This window comes from Mytilus edulis, chromosome 4 (assembly GCF_963676685.1).
Source record: "Mytilus edulis chromosome 4, xbMytEdul2.2, whole genome shotgun sequence".
NCBI lineage: Eukaryota > Metazoa > Mollusca > Bivalvia > Mytilida > Mytilidae > Mytilus > Mytilus edulis.
This window is the reverse complement of record NC_092347.1, coordinates 77,796,058-77,817,922: the sequence shown is the minus strand read 5'-3', so window position 1 is coordinate 77,817,922 and position 21,865 is coordinate 77,796,058. Positions and strand designations below refer to the sequence as shown.

The following is a 21,865-nucleotide window of genomic DNA, read 5'->3' as shown; positions in this document are numbered from 1 at the left end:
TCATTTCTACTTATGTGATCGAAAACATGAATAAAGTTCTTTAAAGTTTTAAAGAGAATTCTTTAACGACTTTTACTTATTAGTGGTCCCTTTCATCTTTGTGGGTACGTGCATTACATTTGTGAACTGTCTTCAAATCAGTTTATGTGTCAGCTTAAATATGTGCTCATCTGAAAGGCCAAACATTTCTAAAAATGCACTTTTTTCCTAACCTGACTTCTGGGTTTATATGACAATAAAATAATAATTGGTGAAGAAAAATCATGTGGTGGTGCACATCTTTTTCCAAAACATGTGATGCAAGTGGAAAATATCGATGAATTTTAAAACATTGCTGTCAATTTTGTCAATTTTGCAAATTTAGGATTTTTAGCTTGCTTTTTTTTTAGAACAAAAAGCATATTATTTCAATTTTTTTTGTTAATAAGTAATTGAAAAAATGCATATCTAAGAAATTTGGAAACAAAAAATTGATATGGGATGAACCTGACTTGATTTGTTATAAAATTTGAAAATGTTATAACTCATAATCTGCTTATTGTAAATACACTATTTGCTTACAGAGGTAAGTTTGATTACAATATATATATATATATATATATATATTTAAATTCATCGATATTTTCCCACTTGCATCACATGTTTTGGAAATAATTCCAGAACGAGATTTCAACAAGATCAACCGTCAGAAGAATACATCCTTAAGAATCTTTCTTTATTATTTTTGGGAAAAGTAAAAGAAGAAAATAAGCATTTGAAATAAATTTTAGTGCATAGATCTGTATGAATACAAAGTTTGATAAACGATATGTAAAATAAATTCTGTTCTACTTTTACTTACCAAGAATATCAAATGCATGAGTTATTTCATGCCCCACAATAGCAGCCAAAGTACCATAGTTGAACGTTCTACAAATTGAAATGTTTAATAGTTATTCATCTGAGCGAACTGTTTTGTGAGTAACTATGTTGATATACTCATTTATTGTAACAGAATGTATTTCCTTCTCGTTTATTTATGTTATGGAGGTCTACCTTTTTTAACCGAAACTACATTGGTAAGGGTATAGAACCATGCATAGTATTACTCATTTTATTTTAAACACTGTTAAGTACTTACATTGGCCCATCAGCTGTATAAAAAGGAAGGTGTAACATTGCTGTTGGAAAGTTAAGATTATTCCTAACAGGGTCGTAATCGGATTCAACTCTAAAAGGTGGTCTGATCCATCTGAAATATAGAAATACTCTGTAGATGAACAGTGTAAATCTTGTATAAACACATGCATCTGTAACATTCCTTGTATGTAAATTAAGAAAACACTGTCCACAAAGAAACCAGTGCTAATGTGCTGGCATGATTCAGTTGAACAGTTACTGAACATTGTGGTTAAACTTAATTAAGTTTGCATATCAAAGAGGTAGATATTTTTCATAAACCTATTTGATTTCGATTTTGGTTCTTGCTGGTGGATTAAACCTGGTTCTATAGCTAGCTTAACCTCTAACCATAATGAAACTTGCATAAAATTCAATTATATTGACAAAAATATGTAAACAAAACATATAGACATAATAGGTAAAAAATGTGTAAGGGTTCCACGGAACCTAGTGTCTCGCCTACTTATGAAGCTAAAATATGTCTTAGGAACTTTAACTGCAGATTGTATGTTATGTTTACTGGAAGAAAACTACGTACATTAATAAGTACAAACGGTAAATACATAAGTAAACATAAGTAAAAACAGGAAATTTAATTTTTACAAAATTTCCTTCTAGAAAATAGCTTTTGATCATAAACAAGCTTATGTCTAAGTTTGGTATAAATGCAGGAGTTTAAAAAAGTTATTAAAATTCCAAAAGCTTTAACCACAAGAGTGAATATTTGTGGAAGCCGCCACCGCCGCCGACCATATACCAGAAATGATTATAGAATATGCTCATTACTATGAATAATAATTTGAAAATAGTGCAATCTGACCAAATATGAGAAATGATGATAAACACGACCAGTAAATATTGAGGATTATTTTAAAATGGCGCAATCCGACCAAAGTCGAGAAATGTAGTTGCAAATTAGAACATTTTCTAAGATTCTGATATTTTAGATATTATATTTTGATATGAATAATAAACTCATCATAGATACCAGGACTAAATTTTGTATATACGCCAGACGCGCGTTTCGTCTACAAAAGACTCATCAGTGACGCTCGAATCCCAAAAAGTTAAAAACGCCAAATAAAGTACGAAGTTGAAAAGCATTAACATGATTAAGGACCAAAATTCCCAAACGTTATGCCTAACAATGCTAAGGTAAAATTTTATCTATGCCTGAGGTAGAAAAGCCTTAGTTTTTCAAAAAAGTCAAAATTTTGTAAACAATTAATTTATAAATATAACAATATCAATGATAATTCATGTCAGCACAAAAAGTGCTGAATAAACAAATGATAGCAGTACACAAACAATCCTTACTTAAACTTTTAAATGACATTGATTTATCTTTAATTAAAATCGCATCTTTAAGATAAACTAAGGTAAAGAAATTGGGTCATGCGTTGGTCATCTTGCCATTGGCATTAAAACTCTTCCCGAAACAGAGAGTCCGTTCGGCTGTATGGGATGTACAAGTGATTTCACAACAATGTACAGTCAGAATGGTGTTAAATCCGATTCATGAAGTAGAAAGAATGCCAAGCATTCTTCATGTTCATAAGAACCCTCGAAGCAACTATCTGAAGGGTCCGTAAGTTGCCTGTAACAAGGGTAAAATTTCTGTCTCTATCGAACATTTCATCAATTGCATGTGGCAATCCAAATTACTCGCTCGTTATCGGTAGGTCGGACGGCACTGTTTGTTAATTATTATTTATTGTCCTAAACATGGACAGAACATTTGCATTTGGACGTTACAGAAATAACAAATAATATTACAATCAATCATCCTAAATAAATGAAGTCTAAATAACCTCCAAAATTACTTAAACGATAACTCTATTCAAATGACCTGTTATACGTAAGCCACATTTATTACAATTAAAATTTAAAAATTGATGACACGTCAAAATCAAGATTTGCCGCAAAAATCTAGAAACATACCACATCTTCCTATATCTATTTAATCTTTTAAAAGTACCCAGTCGATTATTGTTTCAAGTAATGGACAAAAGGTTGGTTAAGCATGCCAGATGGTTAAGAATATGTTTACTCTTCTGGAGTTAAACTCTGGAATTTGGCAGTTATCGTGTTTCTCAACCTTTCTTGTCGTGTGCAAGTATTTTCTGGACTTGTTTGTCGTTTCGTCGTTTAAAATTCGATTTTTTCAAGATTGTTGATTAATTCTGATTGATTTATTGCTTTTTTATAGGCACTCTCATTGGTATCTTTCCTTTGTGTATTTAGATGAGTAATTTATCAAATTGAGAATAAACTGATGTATACTTTTCATCATCACGCGAGTCACTGGCAACACGAGTATGTAACAAATTTATTTTTAAGGTAGAATTATAAAAAAAGTAAGTGACAACTTCATTATATTCCGAAGTCTACGTTATTTTTATTTATTTAATAATCAAACTCTACTTCCACCTACCGTTGTCTGTCAGTCGTTTTACCAAGTTCGCTGAACATTGAAGTTACTTCAAACGCCTTCCAGCTTTTCAGATTTTCAAACCAATGGTTTTCAACTTCGAACTTAAAAATATTATAAAAATGTTTAACTGGTTATGAATTTAATTTAACTTTTCAAATGTAATATTGAAACCCATTTCCGCCATTATGAAATGCGATAAAAGTAATGAATGACCTTGTAACCTGATATAAGAGAAGACACAAAATACAACTGACGATTTAAAACGGATTCATACATAATATATCAACAAACATCGACACTGAAAGTAACTCTTGGGAATTAGACACATACAATCATCATGAACATTTAAGCTGAATGTCATTTAAAACGTTTCTGCTCCGATAATATTGCCAGTTACTCTTTCTTCATCGGAAAACATTACCATATATAAATCAAATCAAACCGATGAAGAAATGAGAAGTGAAAAAGTGAAAAAGTCTCATCTAATTATCTTATTAAAATTAGCTGTTACCAAATTTTGGAATTTATTTGAAAGTTAGGATTGCATCTCCCTCTCGACAGCTCTGATTCCTTGTCCGACTTTGGCTATACCTTTTGGTCCTTTTAAATTATTGCTCTTCAAGTTTTTAATAAGCTTTGGTTTTTCAAATATTTTGGCCTCGAGCATCATTGGAGAGACACTGATTGTCGAAATGAGCATGTGATACAGAAAAATTGGTACCGTTTATGTAATAATGGGGTTCCACCTAATACTACTGATAGCAACCATACAATTCTATTAAACGGTATGGTTAAAAGAAGTTCAATGGTTATACAGCTTTAAAGATGGGCGAAAGATACTAGAGGGACAGTCAATTGCAAACTCATCAATCGAAAATAAACTGACAACGGCATGGATAAAAATGAGAAAGTCAAACAGACAAACAATAGTACACATGACATAACATAGAAAACTAAAGAATAAGCAGCTCGAACTCCACCAAAAACTAGGGGTGATCTCAAGTGGTCCGTAAGGGTAAGCAGATCCTGCTCCACATGTGTCACCCGTCGTGTTGCTCATGTTATAACAAATCTGTTAAATAGTCTAATTCAATAGATCACATTCATCAAAAGGAAGAGGATTGTAGTTACGACGTAAGCAACATATCCGATATCATCTGTAAAACGGTTATTCCATAACGGTCAACCAAATCGTGAGGCGTCCGTAAAATTTACGAAGGGATGATTCAACTTCGCTATTTCGAACTCTTGGTTTTATAGCTTCCTTGTGAGCAGCAACCCTCTATAAAAAAATCATGATAGGAAATACAAGCACTGGAATATCGTATCAATTGGGCGATATATACCCCGTATGCAGGTGCTGATAAACTGAGTTGTTTTATCTGACAGTAGTCGTTTGATGTAGCGAATATACTTGACACAAGCTCTTCAATAGAGAAATACGTGACACAGATTATTCAATGATAACTCAGAAAAAAAAAATCTAAAGCATAAATGCAACACATCTTCCGTGCACAGATGATATCAAAAATTTTATGGTTTTGTAGACAGAGAATATTTCACTTTTACAGACACAGTGGTTGATTTTGTGCTGGTGATGTTCCAATTGATGTGTTGTTTATCGAACCTGCCGTGTCAATCTGCATGTTGAAGTACAAATAAGCGGAAGGATGTTTGGTTCTTAAAAGTTGATTTTTTGATATTCTACACAAGAACAATCACGAAGTATTGTTTTGATGTTTCATCGTATCTCTTTTATGTTCGGAAACCTACTGGCTGATGAAATTATTTTTTTTGAAGAAGTAATAAACACTGAGAAAAAGGCAGCAAACAAATCATGATTGCCGACATTTCTGTGTGTTAATGCTATTAATCCTGATAACTTTGTGTAGTAGAAGTATTTTGTCACAAACATGTCACATGATTAGTATCATTAGATTATTGATTATATCAAAGAAAGAACGTAGTTCTAAAGTATTCACTGCTTTATTTGGAAGGGTTAGGACGTTATTCATGTTGACACCAATTTTATGTTTTCATATATACTAGCACATATATATTACTGCACGAAACTATAAATAGAGTGTTTAAAATTTACTCTCTTCGCTTGAACTCGAGTTTTCATGAGGTATAACAAAATGCTTAAAAAAACTACCTGCCACAAAGGACTATTACATCGTATCATATACTCACAAATTTATAGAACTGATCTAGAAAATTTTGCTTCATAATATACGTCGGATAGCTTATTTTGTTCAACATTTGGTCAATCTGTAATGTTAAAAAAATCATGAATGTGTTAGGAATTTTGATGATATAACACAAAATAATTTAATCATAAAATAAACAAAAGTAAAGGTTTTCCTGTGTAGCTTTAAAAAATATAAGATTTAAGGGTAGAATTCATCATTTTGAACCTTCAGCAGATCAGATTAACTACACCGTGCGTTGTCAACTGTTGTTTATATTTTCATCTTGTCAGAGGTATCTACTGTTGACGTTGATGTAATGTGTTGTACTGTACAATAGTGTTAGTATCTATTGTTCTCTCTTCTTTCATAAATTATTATGCAAGTCATTTAAACTTGAGAAGTCAACCAATTTTCTTCTTTAGATATAACTAGTCTGATGAAAGCAAATATATATTTTTACTTTCTTAAGTACTGTAAAAGGTAATATATACATGGAAGAGTTATTATAAGTACAATTAACACCATATAACAATAAAAATCAGTTAATTGACGTTTTACGTCTTCTCTATTCAGACAATGCCGTTTTATTACTCTATGACTATTATAATTGTCTGAATTCATAAACAATTAATGTAAAAAAATATAAATAAACTTGGAAAATGAACACGTTACAGGAAACAAATGATAAAAATGTGACTAGTTATGTAATATTTATCATAACTACGTTGATGTTACTTGTAAACACTGCCGTTACCATCATGAGCAAAAGATCTCGGGACACATTAATTGGCATAAAGATCCTATCTGAGAATTATAGATTAGCTTAGTTATCAATATCTATTCTCTTTATTTCATGTAATTAACAATTGTTTTATATCTAATTGTCATGCATTGTATTGAACATTTTTCTTTTTAAACGTAGTACTTACACTACAACACAAATCAATTTTTATATGATGTTGAAATACTGTTGTTATTAATTTACAATTTTGATTGTTTGTTGCTTAAAACTTTTAATTTGTTGTAAATAATTATTTAGTTCACAATTAATAATATACGATGACAATTAACAATTATGTAAGACAACAATTGTATTTGTACAGAAATCAAAGTTACTTAGATTAGAAGGAGATACTGTCTAGAACTCTGTGGTTTTATTTATCCATGAACTGGTAAACACAACATACGTTTATGATTGTAAATAAAATATACTATCACAATGTTATAAAGTTTTGAAAAATGTTGACGAACTATTTGAAATCGTAAAACAAAATACCTTATCTGAAGCAACACAAAATACCTTATCTGAAGCAAATCAGAAAACAATATTGATGAACTATCAGACTATTAATTATATTGATTATAGAATCAAGATGGTACCAACCTTTTGTGTAGCCTCTCCTCGGACATTTCCTCTAAACCAAATATTCTTTAAAACAAATCCTTTAAATGATTCCTTTACCTCTGTAATTATCTGTTCAATCTAAATATGAAAGAAAGACATTACTTCAGAAATGTAAGAAAATATTCAACTAATAGTTTTATTTGATTGTGTTACTTAGTCTAAAGTTTTGTGTTATGCCAAATCTAGATTAAACTTTGTACTTAGTTTTGATTATAACTTTATATGATATTCTCAAATTACGGTATTTCTAAAACCGTTTTTGGAACTTTGTTCAAAAGTCAAAAAGGAGGTACAAAAATAACCAAATTGCATCTTCTGACAAATACTTGTATACATAGTTTTGTAATTCTGACTTTTGAATGATGTCAAACAGGTGCAGTAGCATGTAATAGATTTCGTATCTCACAAAAATTGTGTAAAGTCGTGAAAAGATTTGATGAAAAACTATACGAAACTAGATAGATGTTTCCTTCATTTAAAATCTTAATAGTAGTAATCAAATGTACCAGGCTTACAATTTGATACGCCAGACACGCGTTTCGTCTACATAAGATTCATCAGGGACGCTCAGATCAAAATACTAGAAGTTAGAAAGCAAACACAGATACAAAGTTGAAGAGCATTGAGGTTTCAAAATTTCAAAAAGTTGTTCGAAATATGGCTTAGGTAATATATTTCTGGGATAAAAAATCCTTTATAGTATTTCGAATTATTCATACTTTGCAAACAACAAATTTATAAAAAAAAATACCACATAACTGAAATTCATGTCAACATCAAAGTGCTGACTATCGGACTAGTGTTACCCTCGGGAACGAAACGTCCACCAGCAGTTGCGTCGACCCAGTGGTGTAAATAGTTATCAAAGGTACCAGGCTTATAATTTGAAACGTCAGACGCGCGTTTCGTCTACATAATACTCATTAGTGACGCTCAGATCAAAATAGTTAGTAAGCCAAAACAAGTTCAAAGTTGAAGCGGATTGAGTTTCCAAAATTTCAAAAAGTTGTGTTAAATACGGCTAAGGTAATCTATCCCTTGGAAAAAAACAAATCCTTAATCATGTTAATATAACGCGTCTTTTCTTGGAAGAAAGATATTTATTACATGTATTTTGCAATTTGCTCAATTCATTTCCTAAAACTTGATATAAATAAAGGCAACAGTAGTACATTGCTGTTCGAAAGTCATAATCGATTGAAAGAAAACAAATCCGGGTTACAAACTAAATCTAAGGGAATCACATCAATTATAAGAAGAAAACAACGAATCAACAAAAAAAATGAAATACAACAACAAAACGAAAAACAAACGACAATGCAACACACACAGCAACGAACTATAGATAACAATTGCCATTTTCCTGACCAGGTACAGAACATTTTAAGAACAAAATGGTAGGTTGAACCTGGTTGTGTGTCTAGCCACTCCTCGCGCTTTTATGGCAATGTTAATATAACACTAAAGTGACAATATTACATGACAGGACTACAGTACAAATTCATTGAAGAACATTCAGGACAGAGAAATAAACAAATAAACGATACAATAGAACATTTCGACATGCTCATAGTTATCAAAGGTATCAGGCTTATAATTTGATACGCCAGACGACGTGTATTAAATACGTCTACTCTTTTAAACATTGTAATGGGCTGTTAACGTCCTTAACAATTGATATTCAGTCATGAAATTTCCCCAAACTCTTCTGATGATAATTCCAGGCAACAGAAGTTACCAATGTTCAAATCTCCTCAATCTATTTAAACAAAGAAAATTAAGGTAGGGTAGAAAACAAAAACTATGTACAACACAAGCACTCCAGCCAACTCATACTTAGTAAAAATGTCAAATCCGGATAGGAACATAACTGAAAAATTAACAGAGCAGACAAAAATTATGGTATCTTAAGTTAAGAATTGTTTTTATCATCGGCATCAAAGACTTAATTAGACTACAATTAATGTGAAACAGTGAAAGTATCATACACAAAGCATTATCAGTTATAGTCAATTCCTCTATTATTTTTGACTTACCTGCATGACGTTGTCATTCTGTGAAGTTGCATTAACGTACATCGCCGCTGTAGCAAATCCAAAAGCCTTATTTGTGTAGAAAGTACATCGGCGCCATAACTCGCCATCAAATTCCAATTCTGTAAATAATGGACACTGTATTGTAATCGTTCAGCATGATTGACTTTTGGCTGTTTACCATTTCTAGTAGTAGCCAATTTGTTTTTATGCATTTGTACTAGCAGAACATATCTGTTTTTAAACTTTCTAAATTTTCAATTTGGTAACAGATATATAAAAGAGGGACGAAAGATAACAAAGGGACAGTCAAACTCATAAATCTAAAACAAACTGACAACGCCATGGCTAAAATGAAAAAGACAAACAGAAAAACAATAGTACACATGACACAACATAGAAAACTAAAGAATAAACAACACGAACCCCACCAAAAACTAGGGGTGATCTCAGGTGCTCCGGAAGGGTAAGCAGATCCTGCTCCACATGTGGCACCCGTCGTGTTGCTTATGTGATTACAAATCCGATAAATAGTCTAATTCTGTAGGTCACATTCATGAAAGGGAAGGGGATTGTAGTTACGACGTAAGGAACATATCCGATATCATTTGTGAAACGGTTATTCCATAGCGGTCAACCAACTCGTGATGGCGTACGTAAAATTTACGAAGGGATGATTTCAACTTCACCATTTGGAACTCTTCGTTTAATAGCTTCCTTGTGAGCAGTAACCCTCTATCAAGAAAATCATGATAGGAAATGCAAGCACGGGAATATCGTATCATTTGGGAGATATATATCCCGTATGCAGGTGCTGCTGGAATATATAAGTGTAAATTTTAACTTAATAGTCCGATAGTGCGCAAACACCATTATTCATCTTGACGTGCCTTGCAGTGTTATTTAAGTTGTTATTCAGCGTTTTGCACTTTTCATTTATTGTTGATTGTTGTCTGCTCACATCCAGTGGCAAGTATTGCACGCATGTTCAGGACGCGAACAATTAACAAGTAATGTAGTATGTAGACCAAGTAATAAGAGGTCGAGAGGGATGAAGAGTGTGGATTTAGGAGAAGAGGGAATATTGGATAGTGATAGGAATTAAAGCTTGCAATATGAAACTCTCAAAAAGTTGTTAATATTATTCTAAACTTGCCGATAGCATGGCTATCTCTCTCTCTACATGAGCAATCAGATTTAACGGACGCTCCACATTGACAATTGTGTTAATGCCAGTCTAACAAAAATGTGTCCCAAGTACACGGATGCCCTACTCGCACTATCATTTTCTATGTTCAGTGGACCGTGAAATTGGGGTCAAAACTTTAATTTGGAATTAAAATTAGAAAGATCATATCATAGGGAACATCTGTACTAAGTTTCAAGTTGATTAGACTTCAACTTCTTCAAAAACTACCTTGACCAAAAACTTTAACCTGACGCACAGACAGACGGACGAACGAACAGACGGACAGACGAACGGAGGCACAGACCAGAAAACATAATGCCCCTCTACTATCGTAGGTGGGGCATAAAAAAGATCAAGATCCAAAGATGACCATATTTTTATTCACAAAGAAACCTTAAGTGGAACTTTTGGATTTTATCTTTGGTTTTTGAGCACAACTGACTGTATGACAGAAGATCATCGAAATTTGCATCCTGGAATTTTTATTCGGTTTTAATCTTAGAAATTTTTTTTAAATTTTTTTTTAAAGTAAATATTTGTTTTACTTGCTACTGCTAGAATGAGTTAAAGCAAATAAACTCATCATAGATACCAGAACTAAATTTTGTATATACGCCATCAGTGAAGCTCGAATAAAAAAAAGTTAAAAAGGCCAAATAAAGTACGAAGTTGAAGAGCATTGAGGACCAAAATTCCTAAAAGTTTTGCCAAATACAGCTAAGGTAATCTATGCCTGAGGTAGAAAAGCCTTAGCAAACATTCTATGAAACTTGTATTACAAATTAAAAGTACCTGTTTGTTCACTGAGGTCTGCGAATTGTGATACTTCAAAATATGGCATAAAACTTCGAACAGCGTGCACTAACAAGTAGTAATAAAGAACACTGAAAAATACAAACATAATTATAAGAATACACAAATGTTAAAATAAAACAAACTCAGTAATGCAATGTAGAAAAAAACACCTATTTTTTTATACATTTTAAAGTAGAACATATGTCATTTTATTAAATAGAATATATGCTTTCAATAAACTTTGAAATATGTTTGACTAGCATTTAATAATTGTTTGTCATAAATGATAAAAGAAGACAATTATTATGTATTTTTTTTCACGGTTGTGAATTAAAAAATGCGTAGGAACTGTTTTATTTCGAATATCTAATACTTTCAATCATGTTCTGTTTTATCCGGGCCCGATTTGGTGGTGTTGCATCTTACAAAGTCCATTCGAACGCTTTTGAAAGAAATTCGCCCGAAACGGCGCATGGGACCGTCTTAAACTTGCAGTTAGGTTAATGTTTCTTTTTGCCCTGTGTTAGAGGCCCGAATGTGACTTTTACACGAAGAACAGCAAGAGAAAATCGTTGTTCCTATGCTTTTTGTGTGTTTTTACTGTTAAAGTAAAGGGTTTTTTCATGGAAGGGTGCCCCTCTTCATTTGTTTTTTTTAATTATTTTTTGAAGTCTTATTATGTTGATATATTTGACGCCACATATGTATTACTAGATTTATTTCACTTGACTGGGCGGAGTTTAAGATGTTCGTTTATTTAAGACCAGTCCATCTATAGAAAAGAGTTTTGGGATAAATTCATCAATGCTGTGTCCAGTTATTCGTCCAATATCAAACAATCAGTTATTTTGTATTTGCCTTTGGTGACACTGATAGGTGATTAGAATTCAATAATAATTATAACGGCAATTACCCTTATAACACACATCTTCAAATAGACTGTCCTTATGCAAATTAAAACACAAGCTCCGCCCGATCAGTTGAAATAACATTGGTAATAGTTTAACACTGGTCCTTTTAGTTTGTGATGATTAAAATGCGAAAAATGCGCTGATAGAATGATTATTTATCTTTGATTTGACACTTACATAGGAAGGACTCCTACAATGTTAAGGAAATTCGAAATTTCAAGAAGTGAAATTGAAATCATCCCTTTTACGAGTAGATTGTCCAATTTAGAATATATTTTTTACAGATGAGAATAGATATGTTCCAATTGTTACGATAATCCCCTCCTCTTTATTTCGAATTTGACCTACCTAATGAGACTTTTCACCCTTTATGCACTTACACGACACCACGACGGACGCCACAATTATAGGAGTATCTGCTCACCCTTCTTAGGCCTGTTATCACTCCGTGTTTGGGTTCGTGTTGCTCATTCTTTAATATCCTATATTGTGTTATATGAACTGCTGTTTATTTTTTAGTCGTTTTCTTCATGAAATCAAGTTTTTTTTACTTCGTCTTCTAGTCAATGGTGTATACCTACATAAATGGTTGTATGTAGAAACCATTAACAAGAAGAAGACGTCGAAAACAAACTGATGATATCATTGAAAAAAACAAACAAAACGACGAGTTGATACACTATGTCAAAGCATTTTCTCATTATGACAATGTCAATAATATAAGTTGAAACTCTTCAATCACAATTTGAAACATATTAATTGGTGGTTGTATAACTTCTAATTGGAAACACTTCGTCAATATTCAGTCGACTATAACGAGTTATATCCAGCAATAACATTGATTGTATCGCTTTACTATACCAGATGCACCAATATTAAAAGACATATAATATGAAAACGTCTTTAGTCCGTTGCGAGTGAACTTTAACGTGATATGTCCATGGGTTACCGAAGAGGCGAACAATATCAAAGTGACAATAAATAACATCAGTCGAAGAAAACACCATGACAAAATCAAGACGAGGAAAAGACAAATAATTGTCAACAAAATACATTTTAAAGCACATGTGCGTTTATAAGACTCGTTGGTTGAGCAAAAGAGGACGGATGTGTGACAATGATAATTGGAACTATATCCGTGGTCGCTGGAGACCCGTTCAATTAGACAGACACACTATTTTGACCAGCCTTTTACATAAGTTTAAAATGTTTACTCTATATTAGATCTAAATATCTACTTATTATCGTCGAATACCGTTATGTGCATCACCTGTACTCTTTTGCTACTTTCATGACTTTGGAATTACTGAGGGATGCGTCATTTAAACAAAATAATACCCTATCAATGCACATGATCTTGCTGCATTTAGAGTGCACCAACTTCAAAAGTATAAAGTTAATATAACGTTCGTTTTTGTCTTATAGTATTGGATATTTCTGGAACGTAATACTATTCCAGAAGACATTTTTAATATGTTACGTATATGTTTACTTTATGGCACTTCACACAATATTCCATTTCCTGTTATACATACCTAGAGTTGTTTTGTATAGTGTTTTCCACTATACCACATAAACTGATTAGTTTGTCTTCATGCAGTATGACAATTTTATCTGTGTTGACAATCTTTGCTGTTTGGTATGTTAATGTAGTCAAGTACATTTCCCAATCAATCTATAATTAAAAAAATTATATCGTAAATATGTCACTATCTTTTAAAATGGCAAAAACATTCCTAGAATTCAAAGAAACTATATTGGAAACCACTAGTTGAAGAGACTAAATAAAGGCAACAGTAGTATACCGCTGTTCAAAACTCATAAATCCAGGGACAAAAAACAAAATCGGGGTAACAAACTAAAACCGAGGGAAACGCATTAAATATAAGAGGAGAACAACGACATTACACCGAAACGTAACACACACAGAAACGGACCAAGCATCAGACAAAACACCACGAGAATAACAAATAAAACAAGAAAACCAAATACATGAATTTGGGATAGACAAGTACCGTGCCATGTCTGATCTCAATATCTCAAAAATAAGAGAAAACACAAACGACTCAACGTTAAAATGCAACACACACAGAAACGAACAATAATATAACAATGGCCATCTTCCTGACTTGGTACAGGACACTTTTAAAGGGGAATAAAAGTGGTGGGTTGAACCTGGTTTTGTGGCATGCCAAACCTCGCACTTTAATGGCAAAGTTAAATATAACATTGAAATGACAACATAATATTACAGGACTACAATACAAATAAATAGGAGAACATATTAGACAAAGAAAAACATGATTAATAGATAACAAAAAGCATCAGGTTTAAAATTCAATACGCCAAAAACGCGCCTTGTCCACACAGGACTTACAAGTGACGCCCAGATATAAAAGATCGAAAGTGAAAAAAGTACAAAGTTGTACAGCACTGGAGATAAAAAGTTGAAAAGGTTTCGCCAAATACGGCATTGTTTTTATGCCCGGGATAAGAACATTCTTATTATATAGAACAATTCATGCTATTGCAAACAGTAAATTTTATCAAATGAATATGAAAGAGATATACATAAAGAAACTGAAGTATTAACTAATTACAGAAAACTAAACCCGAATACATAACGCCCAGATATAAGAGATCGAAAGTGAAAAAGGTACAAAGTTGTACAGCACTGAAGATCAAAAGTTGAAAAGGTTTTGCCAAATACGGCATTGTTTTTATTCCCGGGATAAGAACATCCTTATTATATAGAACAATTCATGCTATTGCAAACAGTAAATTTTAACAAATGAATATGAAAGAGATATACATAATGAAACTGAAGTATTAACTAATTACAGAAAACTAAACCCGAATACATAATGCTATTAAAGTTTAACACAGAATAGACACACCCGAATCAGTCCAGGCGTCGACGTAATTACAAAAATGTGACGTCACATACGATGGCGAAAAGGTACAAACGTTATGCCACATTTGAATTTATGAAATTTAGAAACAGCATGACGTCACATATGAAAAACTATCAAAGTGAGATAGAATTAGGATTGATTTAAGATTATATTAGAACTAACAGTCTACTATAGTGCAAAGATCATACACGATACGGAAAGGTATGTTAATAAACAACCGGACTATTGAAGTTGTATAAAGACGGTGAAGCACTGCATGTTAATATATATGTCTGAGAGTAAGTCCAATGTTAGAGCTACACATTTCCAGATATGAGCAATATACTTTGATCTGATTTTAGTGCAATATTAGAAGATCAGGTTACATTTACAAAATGCATTAAACATAATTCCTATTTCTAATTTTTAACATAATCATCGCTGTGTCTGTAAATGATGGCATTTGTGTGAACATATACGTTACTTATAAATTTATGCAGAAATACTAAATGAAAAGTGCCAATTATAAGACGAAAATAAATGAAGCAAACCTGATCGACAATGGGAGTGTTAAACGACATTCGCTGGCTATAAAAAAAAAATCAATAAACGTCATACCATAGAGCACTTCTGCTGAAAATCTGTGATCGTTGTGTTCTTGTACATATCAGCTCTGCTGAATTCGATTTCATCCTTGCTTCTTGTCTAGAAAGAAAACAAAATTAATACATCACAATGGCAAATAATATACTCATTTATTTATTTCTGCTAATATTATTTAGTACATGTATTACTTATAGAAATTGATAATAATCTGATTTTTTCAAATTTTCCTTGATAGATTTTTACCTAACATGTTGCTTTTTTCAAAGTTTTGTAATTGTGAACTTTTGCAATAAATAAAACATCACATTGCTGACTTTTGACACACTCCATAAGAGACTGTAATTAATTCCGAAAGAACTCTCACTTAAAGCATGTTTCAGAACCACATTTATACATAATCACAAATGCATCCATACCGTGTGTCTACGGTGTAAATTTTGAGTGCTCACTTTATTTAGAATGTTTTATTTTATCTTATATCTTAAAAGCTTACCTTGTTAGCTAATTCAACCTCCAGTTGAAGCATATCTTCTGCAATTGCTAAAGACTCATTCTCGGACTTGTTCCAAAACATCCTTATTGTCTTAGACATATCATTTAAATATTTTTGCCTAACCTACGACAAAGAAAAACATTTAGATTAAACACTTAATTTGATTCATATATATATATATGCGTGTTTTGCATCGGAGTGCTGACTACTGGGCTGGTGATACCCTTATGGGAAGTTAGTCAGCAATACGCGTGTTCAATAACAGTCATCACAGATACCAGATTTAAATTTAGTATGCCAAACGCACATTTTTTTTCAACATAAGACTTGCCAATTGCGCTCATATCGAAACAGTTTTAAGATATAATCGATTACTTTGTTGACAATGTTGAAACCCGAAGTCAACTAACTAATAATATAAAATTGTTTCAAATCTGACAATAGCTATCCATGTCTGGGTAAAATAATGTGGGTGCACCTACACGAATATTACAATAATTAGGAGCCTCAATTTAAAAGTGCCATCCTTTAGATAAAATTTATTGTTAATAAAATTTTCAAATATTAGAAATCATAGAATACACATAAACAGGATATGCTAATATTCGAAAGGAAACTGGAACGTGTCTAGAATATTAATCTTATTACTGCAATAAAACATTTGTAACCTTACTTGTTTAGCATCCCATTTCAGATATTTTTCTTTCGTTGATTTGTTTTCTTCTATTAGTGCATCTATCGGATAAGGCATATCACTTTGTGAAATCTGAATTAACAAAAAAAGAAATGTAAATATCTACCTCAATTTGATGTCCAAAACTGAAAATTCTCATTTTGTAAATTGTGTTTGTTATTTGGTATTCCATATAGAAATTGTTGAAAACGAATGTTTTTAAAACTGCCTTTTATGACATGCTGATTCCAAGAATTATAGTTTCTAAATATTGCGGTTATGATTGAGTGTTTTAATGATAACTATTAATGATTTGGTGGCGTTGAATATGACTGTCTTTGAATATAATCATTCGTGTTTATGCTATGCTTTTAGTTGTCTTGCTTCAATTTATATAGTTTATACGTCCTATAAGCATCTACATTTAACTCAGTTTTCAACATGCTATAAAGTGTAGCAACAAAAACAACGATAAACACGTGTCTTTGAGCGAATCAATTTTTTAAACTTTATACACACCTTAATGACATTTGTATCGTCTTGCCATTCGTCTGGACCAACAGACACTGTAAACAATGGCCAAGTATTCAGTTGATGTATCTTCTCAAGTATAACAACAAAAGTATAATTGGTCTCTGTTTCTGAAATCAGCCCTATTAGATTTCGAAACTTTTGAATGATAGCTGATTTGTTTGTGGTCTCTTCTTGCATACAACTGTCATGGAATTTCTTTGCTTTTTTAATTGCATCGGATGTGCCACGATACGATTCTACAAAAATGTGTCATTTTATTAGAAGTTTCAAATAAGCATACATCAACTATAACACATTTTTATTTAGAGGCCACCTGAAGCAAGCCTTTAATCGGATCGAGGTGGGATTATCTCGCTGTATTGAAAACCCATTGGTGGATTTGGGCTGCTTTTTATTTGTTAGGGCTGTTGTTCCTTTGATACATTCCACGTTTCCATTTTCAAATTCATTCTTACTATCGTGATATCAATCATTAAACTAGTTTTATTACCTAAAGAACGACAATAACAGTTATTTTTCTATTTTCAGGCAGGAACATATTTTTCCAGAGATTATCATCTCCATTAAATGGCAATACAAATACTGTAAGATTTTCTAGTTTATTTTGTAAGCAGAGGCATTTGTCTCAGAAGAAAATTCTTGTATACCTATATTAAGATATATAGGGGGGAAATTCTGAGACACGTGCCTGTGTTTGTAAACTACTTTTTTCGTGTAATAACTTATCCCTCTAAAAGAATAACGCTACTAATATGGGTTTTTACGTTTGAAAGGAAGATCTTATGAACAATACAAATTCCCATCAATCCTTATTTCAAGATAAATAAAAGCAACAGTAGTAAACCGGTGTTTTAAAGTCATAAACCGATAGAGAGAAAACAAATATGGTTTACAAACTAAAACCAGGGAAACACATCTGCTATATGAGGAAAACAAAAGATAAAAATGTGATGTGCTCCATGGTTTAAATTTACCTCATGTATACGCTCACATACATACATCCATTCGAACTTGCACGAAACAAGAGTGTTCTCAATGATTGAAACTGTTTACAGCATATTAAGTAAAATACTAACATATATTTTTTATTTTCTACTTTTCAAATAATAGAATTTAAGTTAATAGACTTAAATTCAGTTATCGCCGGGGCCACTCACGGATTGTGTTTCACGTTTTAGATTTACCCAACATGTGTGACGATATATTCTGTGACGTCATTTAGTCCTTTTTAGAATGTCCTCGCAGCAAGCAAGCTGTTTAAATTTTGTAAGCGGTAAACTTGAAAATTGAAATGATAAAGTAAACTACTGTAAGAATTTGTATGGTTATAAACTGACTCATGCTTCTAATGTTTATTAGAAGTACTAATCTTAGAAAGAATTCGTTTTATCGATCCATTTTTTAACCATATTGCATCGCCACGTGGAGAGCACATGCAAAGACTGAATGAGAAATTGGTCCCATGAATGGATTATTCGTTTTCATTTTTATAATTATTTAATTTTTACAAGTGTGAGTAATTAGATGCAACATTGTCCTAAGATTTGCAGACTATAATGATTATCATGTTTACCATGCGTCATTGTATATTTCTACATAAATTAGATGCACGACGAGTTTAATTTGTTTTTAGTTTAATTTTTTTTATATATTACCTTTTCCCCATATCTTATACTATTGAAATTGAGTATTGACAGATCGTCTACTGCCTATGGGTAAGCCTAACAAATTGTATTTTGCGCTGTGACAGATCATGCAGGTTAGTAACGTGTATTTAATGAACTCCCGAAAACTTCCGAATTAAAAGTAAATTTTCCTTAAGAGGGTATACATCGGTAATTGTGTATCTAGATCTTTTATAGCACATATATACAGCAAATATTCCATGAAAGGATATGAACGTAAAAGGGACGTACTCTTTGGGGCGAAGGACCCAGGTTCGTAACCGGAAGTTCAACTTTCGATACAAATAAACAAAAATCTTGGAAATCTTGAACAGAGACGATACCCGGAGTTAAGAAGCAGTAGCCAAAAGAAATCATTGCTAAATGTTAGCTTGCTGGTGGATTTAAGCAAATATTATCATTATCTGTATATATCCGGCTATACCTACACATTTGTGTACTAAAAATTGTCCAGAGTCGTTCATCACAGTGTCGTGTATACATTTTTTAGTTGCTACTACTCTCTAGCCTAGACTAGGTCGATATGGTATGAATAGTTCAGTTAAATCAAGAATTTAGCCATATGTAAACAGGCCACAGCTTGAATTATTGTTGTAATAACTCAATTATATACTAATATTACACTACATGTATGTTACTATCAACTGACTATGGATTTAAGTTAAATAAATATATAAATCTGTATACATTGTGAATATACTAATTTTGAATTAAATTTTTTTAAATTATTGTAACTATTATCGACACAACTACATGTATGAGTATACATAATTTTTAATTGTTATTGTTTCTTTGTACAGTCATTTGATTTTCTTATGTCAATGCTATGTAGAATGGTGGAACTAATATTTACTTTTTGTTGAGTTGTAGCACAATGTTGGGTAAATCAGTTAGAGACCTTGCTCTGCCACAGAACACGGCCAAGGGTTGGAACAGTTGGACCGAGACTTGGACAACAAGGACACACTAGTTTTTACAGATGGGTTACCAGACTGGACTGGATTCACGACTCATAACGCCACTAACTCAACTCCTTTGGTCACCTACATTTGTACATTGAATCATCATCGATGTTATTTATGCCAACCCCTAGAGCTTTGCATTGGTATGATCCAGTTGAGAATTTTTCAGGTAATCGTCAGATTTACTAGTTAAAAGCAGTATATTACTTTTAAGTTAAACCCCCGCATGTACAAATGTACATGTGATTACAACATATAACAAACATATTTATATAGATTACGACAACTTTTTCTAATCTTATGGGTTAGTTTGAAAAGATTTGTGTAACGTTTATATTTTAGTTTCTAAACTTAATTGCTGAATGTGTTACTTTTACAAATTTATATGGCCTTACAATGATGGGATGCCGCATCATGTGTTTGAAATAAAAAACTTTCGTAAATATGAGGTTATATTTTGTACATTCTATATAATTGTTATATAATATATATATATTAAATGAATTTTGAATGGAGGACGCTATCGATTTATATAACATTATAATATTTATCTTGTTTAATAACCTGATAAAAAATCAGATATGCATGCACTGCATGAATACAGATTTTGCAATAAAGTACCACAATTTAAAGGACAAAAGTTTATAGATGTGTATATTTATTGATCACTAATTTAGGACAGACTTCTTTTTGCTGTTTGCCACAAACCCTACAAATCAGTCTCAGGGTTTTGAACATTTTCATTATTATTGATTTTTTTTTTTCTTTTCTATACATGTATATATATATATTAAGGGAAAAAAGGGGTGCAATGGGTTTATCTTGTAATCAACTTTTAAATGAGACTATTTTAAGTTTTGTGTAATTTAAATTTGTCAGTAGCAGTTAAACGGATATGTACATGTAATATTAGCAAATCTATTACAAACTAAGTTATTATTTACAGCTTGTCTTGCAGTCTACTCCACCGTTAAAAATCTTTAGTATTTAGGTGTCGAAAACAGCTTTAATTTATATATATACTAGTCTAGAATGTATTGTAATCTTCATCGTGGGAATTCTAGAAGTTGCCCAATTTACGAGTATCGTACACTGTATGTTTAGGTGCCGTTTGTTATTTTAGGCTGGTGCATTACGAGGAACTTTTCATTTGCATAAATCATTGGCCCTACTGGTTGCTTAGCAACAGTTGATTCCAAATTATGGTTGTTATTTATTATGATTTATAGTACCGGGTTGAATTTCAGTATCAGTTAGCATGAATGCTGGGACTATTTGAAATGTTATGCTTTTAATTATGAGGGTATTTAGATGTTGTTAAGCACTTGTTTGTGCTTTGTTTTTTGTGTAACACAGGTCATTTTTTATAACTTTTGGATGTCCTAACAGGTAACTTTAACCAGGTTTACTTTGATTAATATAGGCTTTCTTGTGATATCCAAGTTCAAATCACCTTGTCCTTTAATAGAAATAAGGGTTTCATTTGGGCAACCTGGTTCAAACCTAAGATGAGAGAGTGGTTGCTGCTGTTATACTAAATGTTTGTTTTCTGCATACATGGATTTAGAGTAGACTCTAGTATAGGGTTCTCAAAGTCATTCTTTTAATTTGCGTTTGCCTGAGTTGATTCAGTTATTCTTGCTTCGTATTTATGGGCGTTTACATTATAATAATTTCACTCCTACAGTGTACATAGTCATCTTACACATTCAGGTATTGACCATCCAATCTTTTATGGTAATACTCTTTACAACGGACAAATGTCAGCTTTTACCTCAAAAACTAACAAAACATAAAGCAAACTCGTAAAAAGTAGAAATACTGTTGCCTGCATATATATGGCTTATTTTGGCTTCAATATTGATTCACTTGCACATCTATGCTTCGACTAAAACTCC

General features: G+C 32.1%; 1 protein-coding gene across 2 annotated transcripts in view; it reads right to left on the bottom strand.

The window, feature by feature from the left end:
* The window catches only part of LOC139520586 (endothelin-converting enzyme 1-like), a 52,484-nt gene that overhangs the window by 5,778 nt on the left and 24,841 nt on the right, over nucleotides 1-21,865 (bottom strand). For both annotated transcript variants that reach the window (XM_071313381.1, XM_071313380.1), the window contains exons 5-16: nucleotides 17,306-17,556; nucleotides 16,787-16,879; nucleotides 16,114-16,236; nucleotides 15,633-15,719; nucleotides 13,656-13,795; nucleotides 11,207-11,298; nucleotides 9,229-9,347; nucleotides 7,172-7,270; nucleotides 5,789-5,866; nucleotides 3,596-3,696; nucleotides 1,121-1,231; nucleotides 842-909 (exon numbers count right to left, since the gene is read on the bottom strand). In XM_071313381.1, coding sequence (XP_071169482.1) covers nucleotides 842-909; nucleotides 1,121-1,231; nucleotides 3,596-3,696; nucleotides 5,789-5,866; nucleotides 7,172-7,270; nucleotides 9,229-9,347; nucleotides 11,207-11,298; nucleotides 13,656-13,795; nucleotides 15,633-15,719; nucleotides 16,114-16,236; nucleotides 16,787-16,879; nucleotides 17,306-17,556 — 1,362 coding nt within the window. The remainder of the gene's footprint in view (nucleotides 1-841; nucleotides 910-1,120; nucleotides 1,232-3,595; nucleotides 3,697-5,788; nucleotides 5,867-7,171; nucleotides 7,271-9,228; nucleotides 9,348-11,206; nucleotides 11,299-13,655; nucleotides 13,796-15,632; nucleotides 15,720-16,113; nucleotides 16,237-16,786; nucleotides 16,880-17,305; nucleotides 17,557-21,865) is intronic.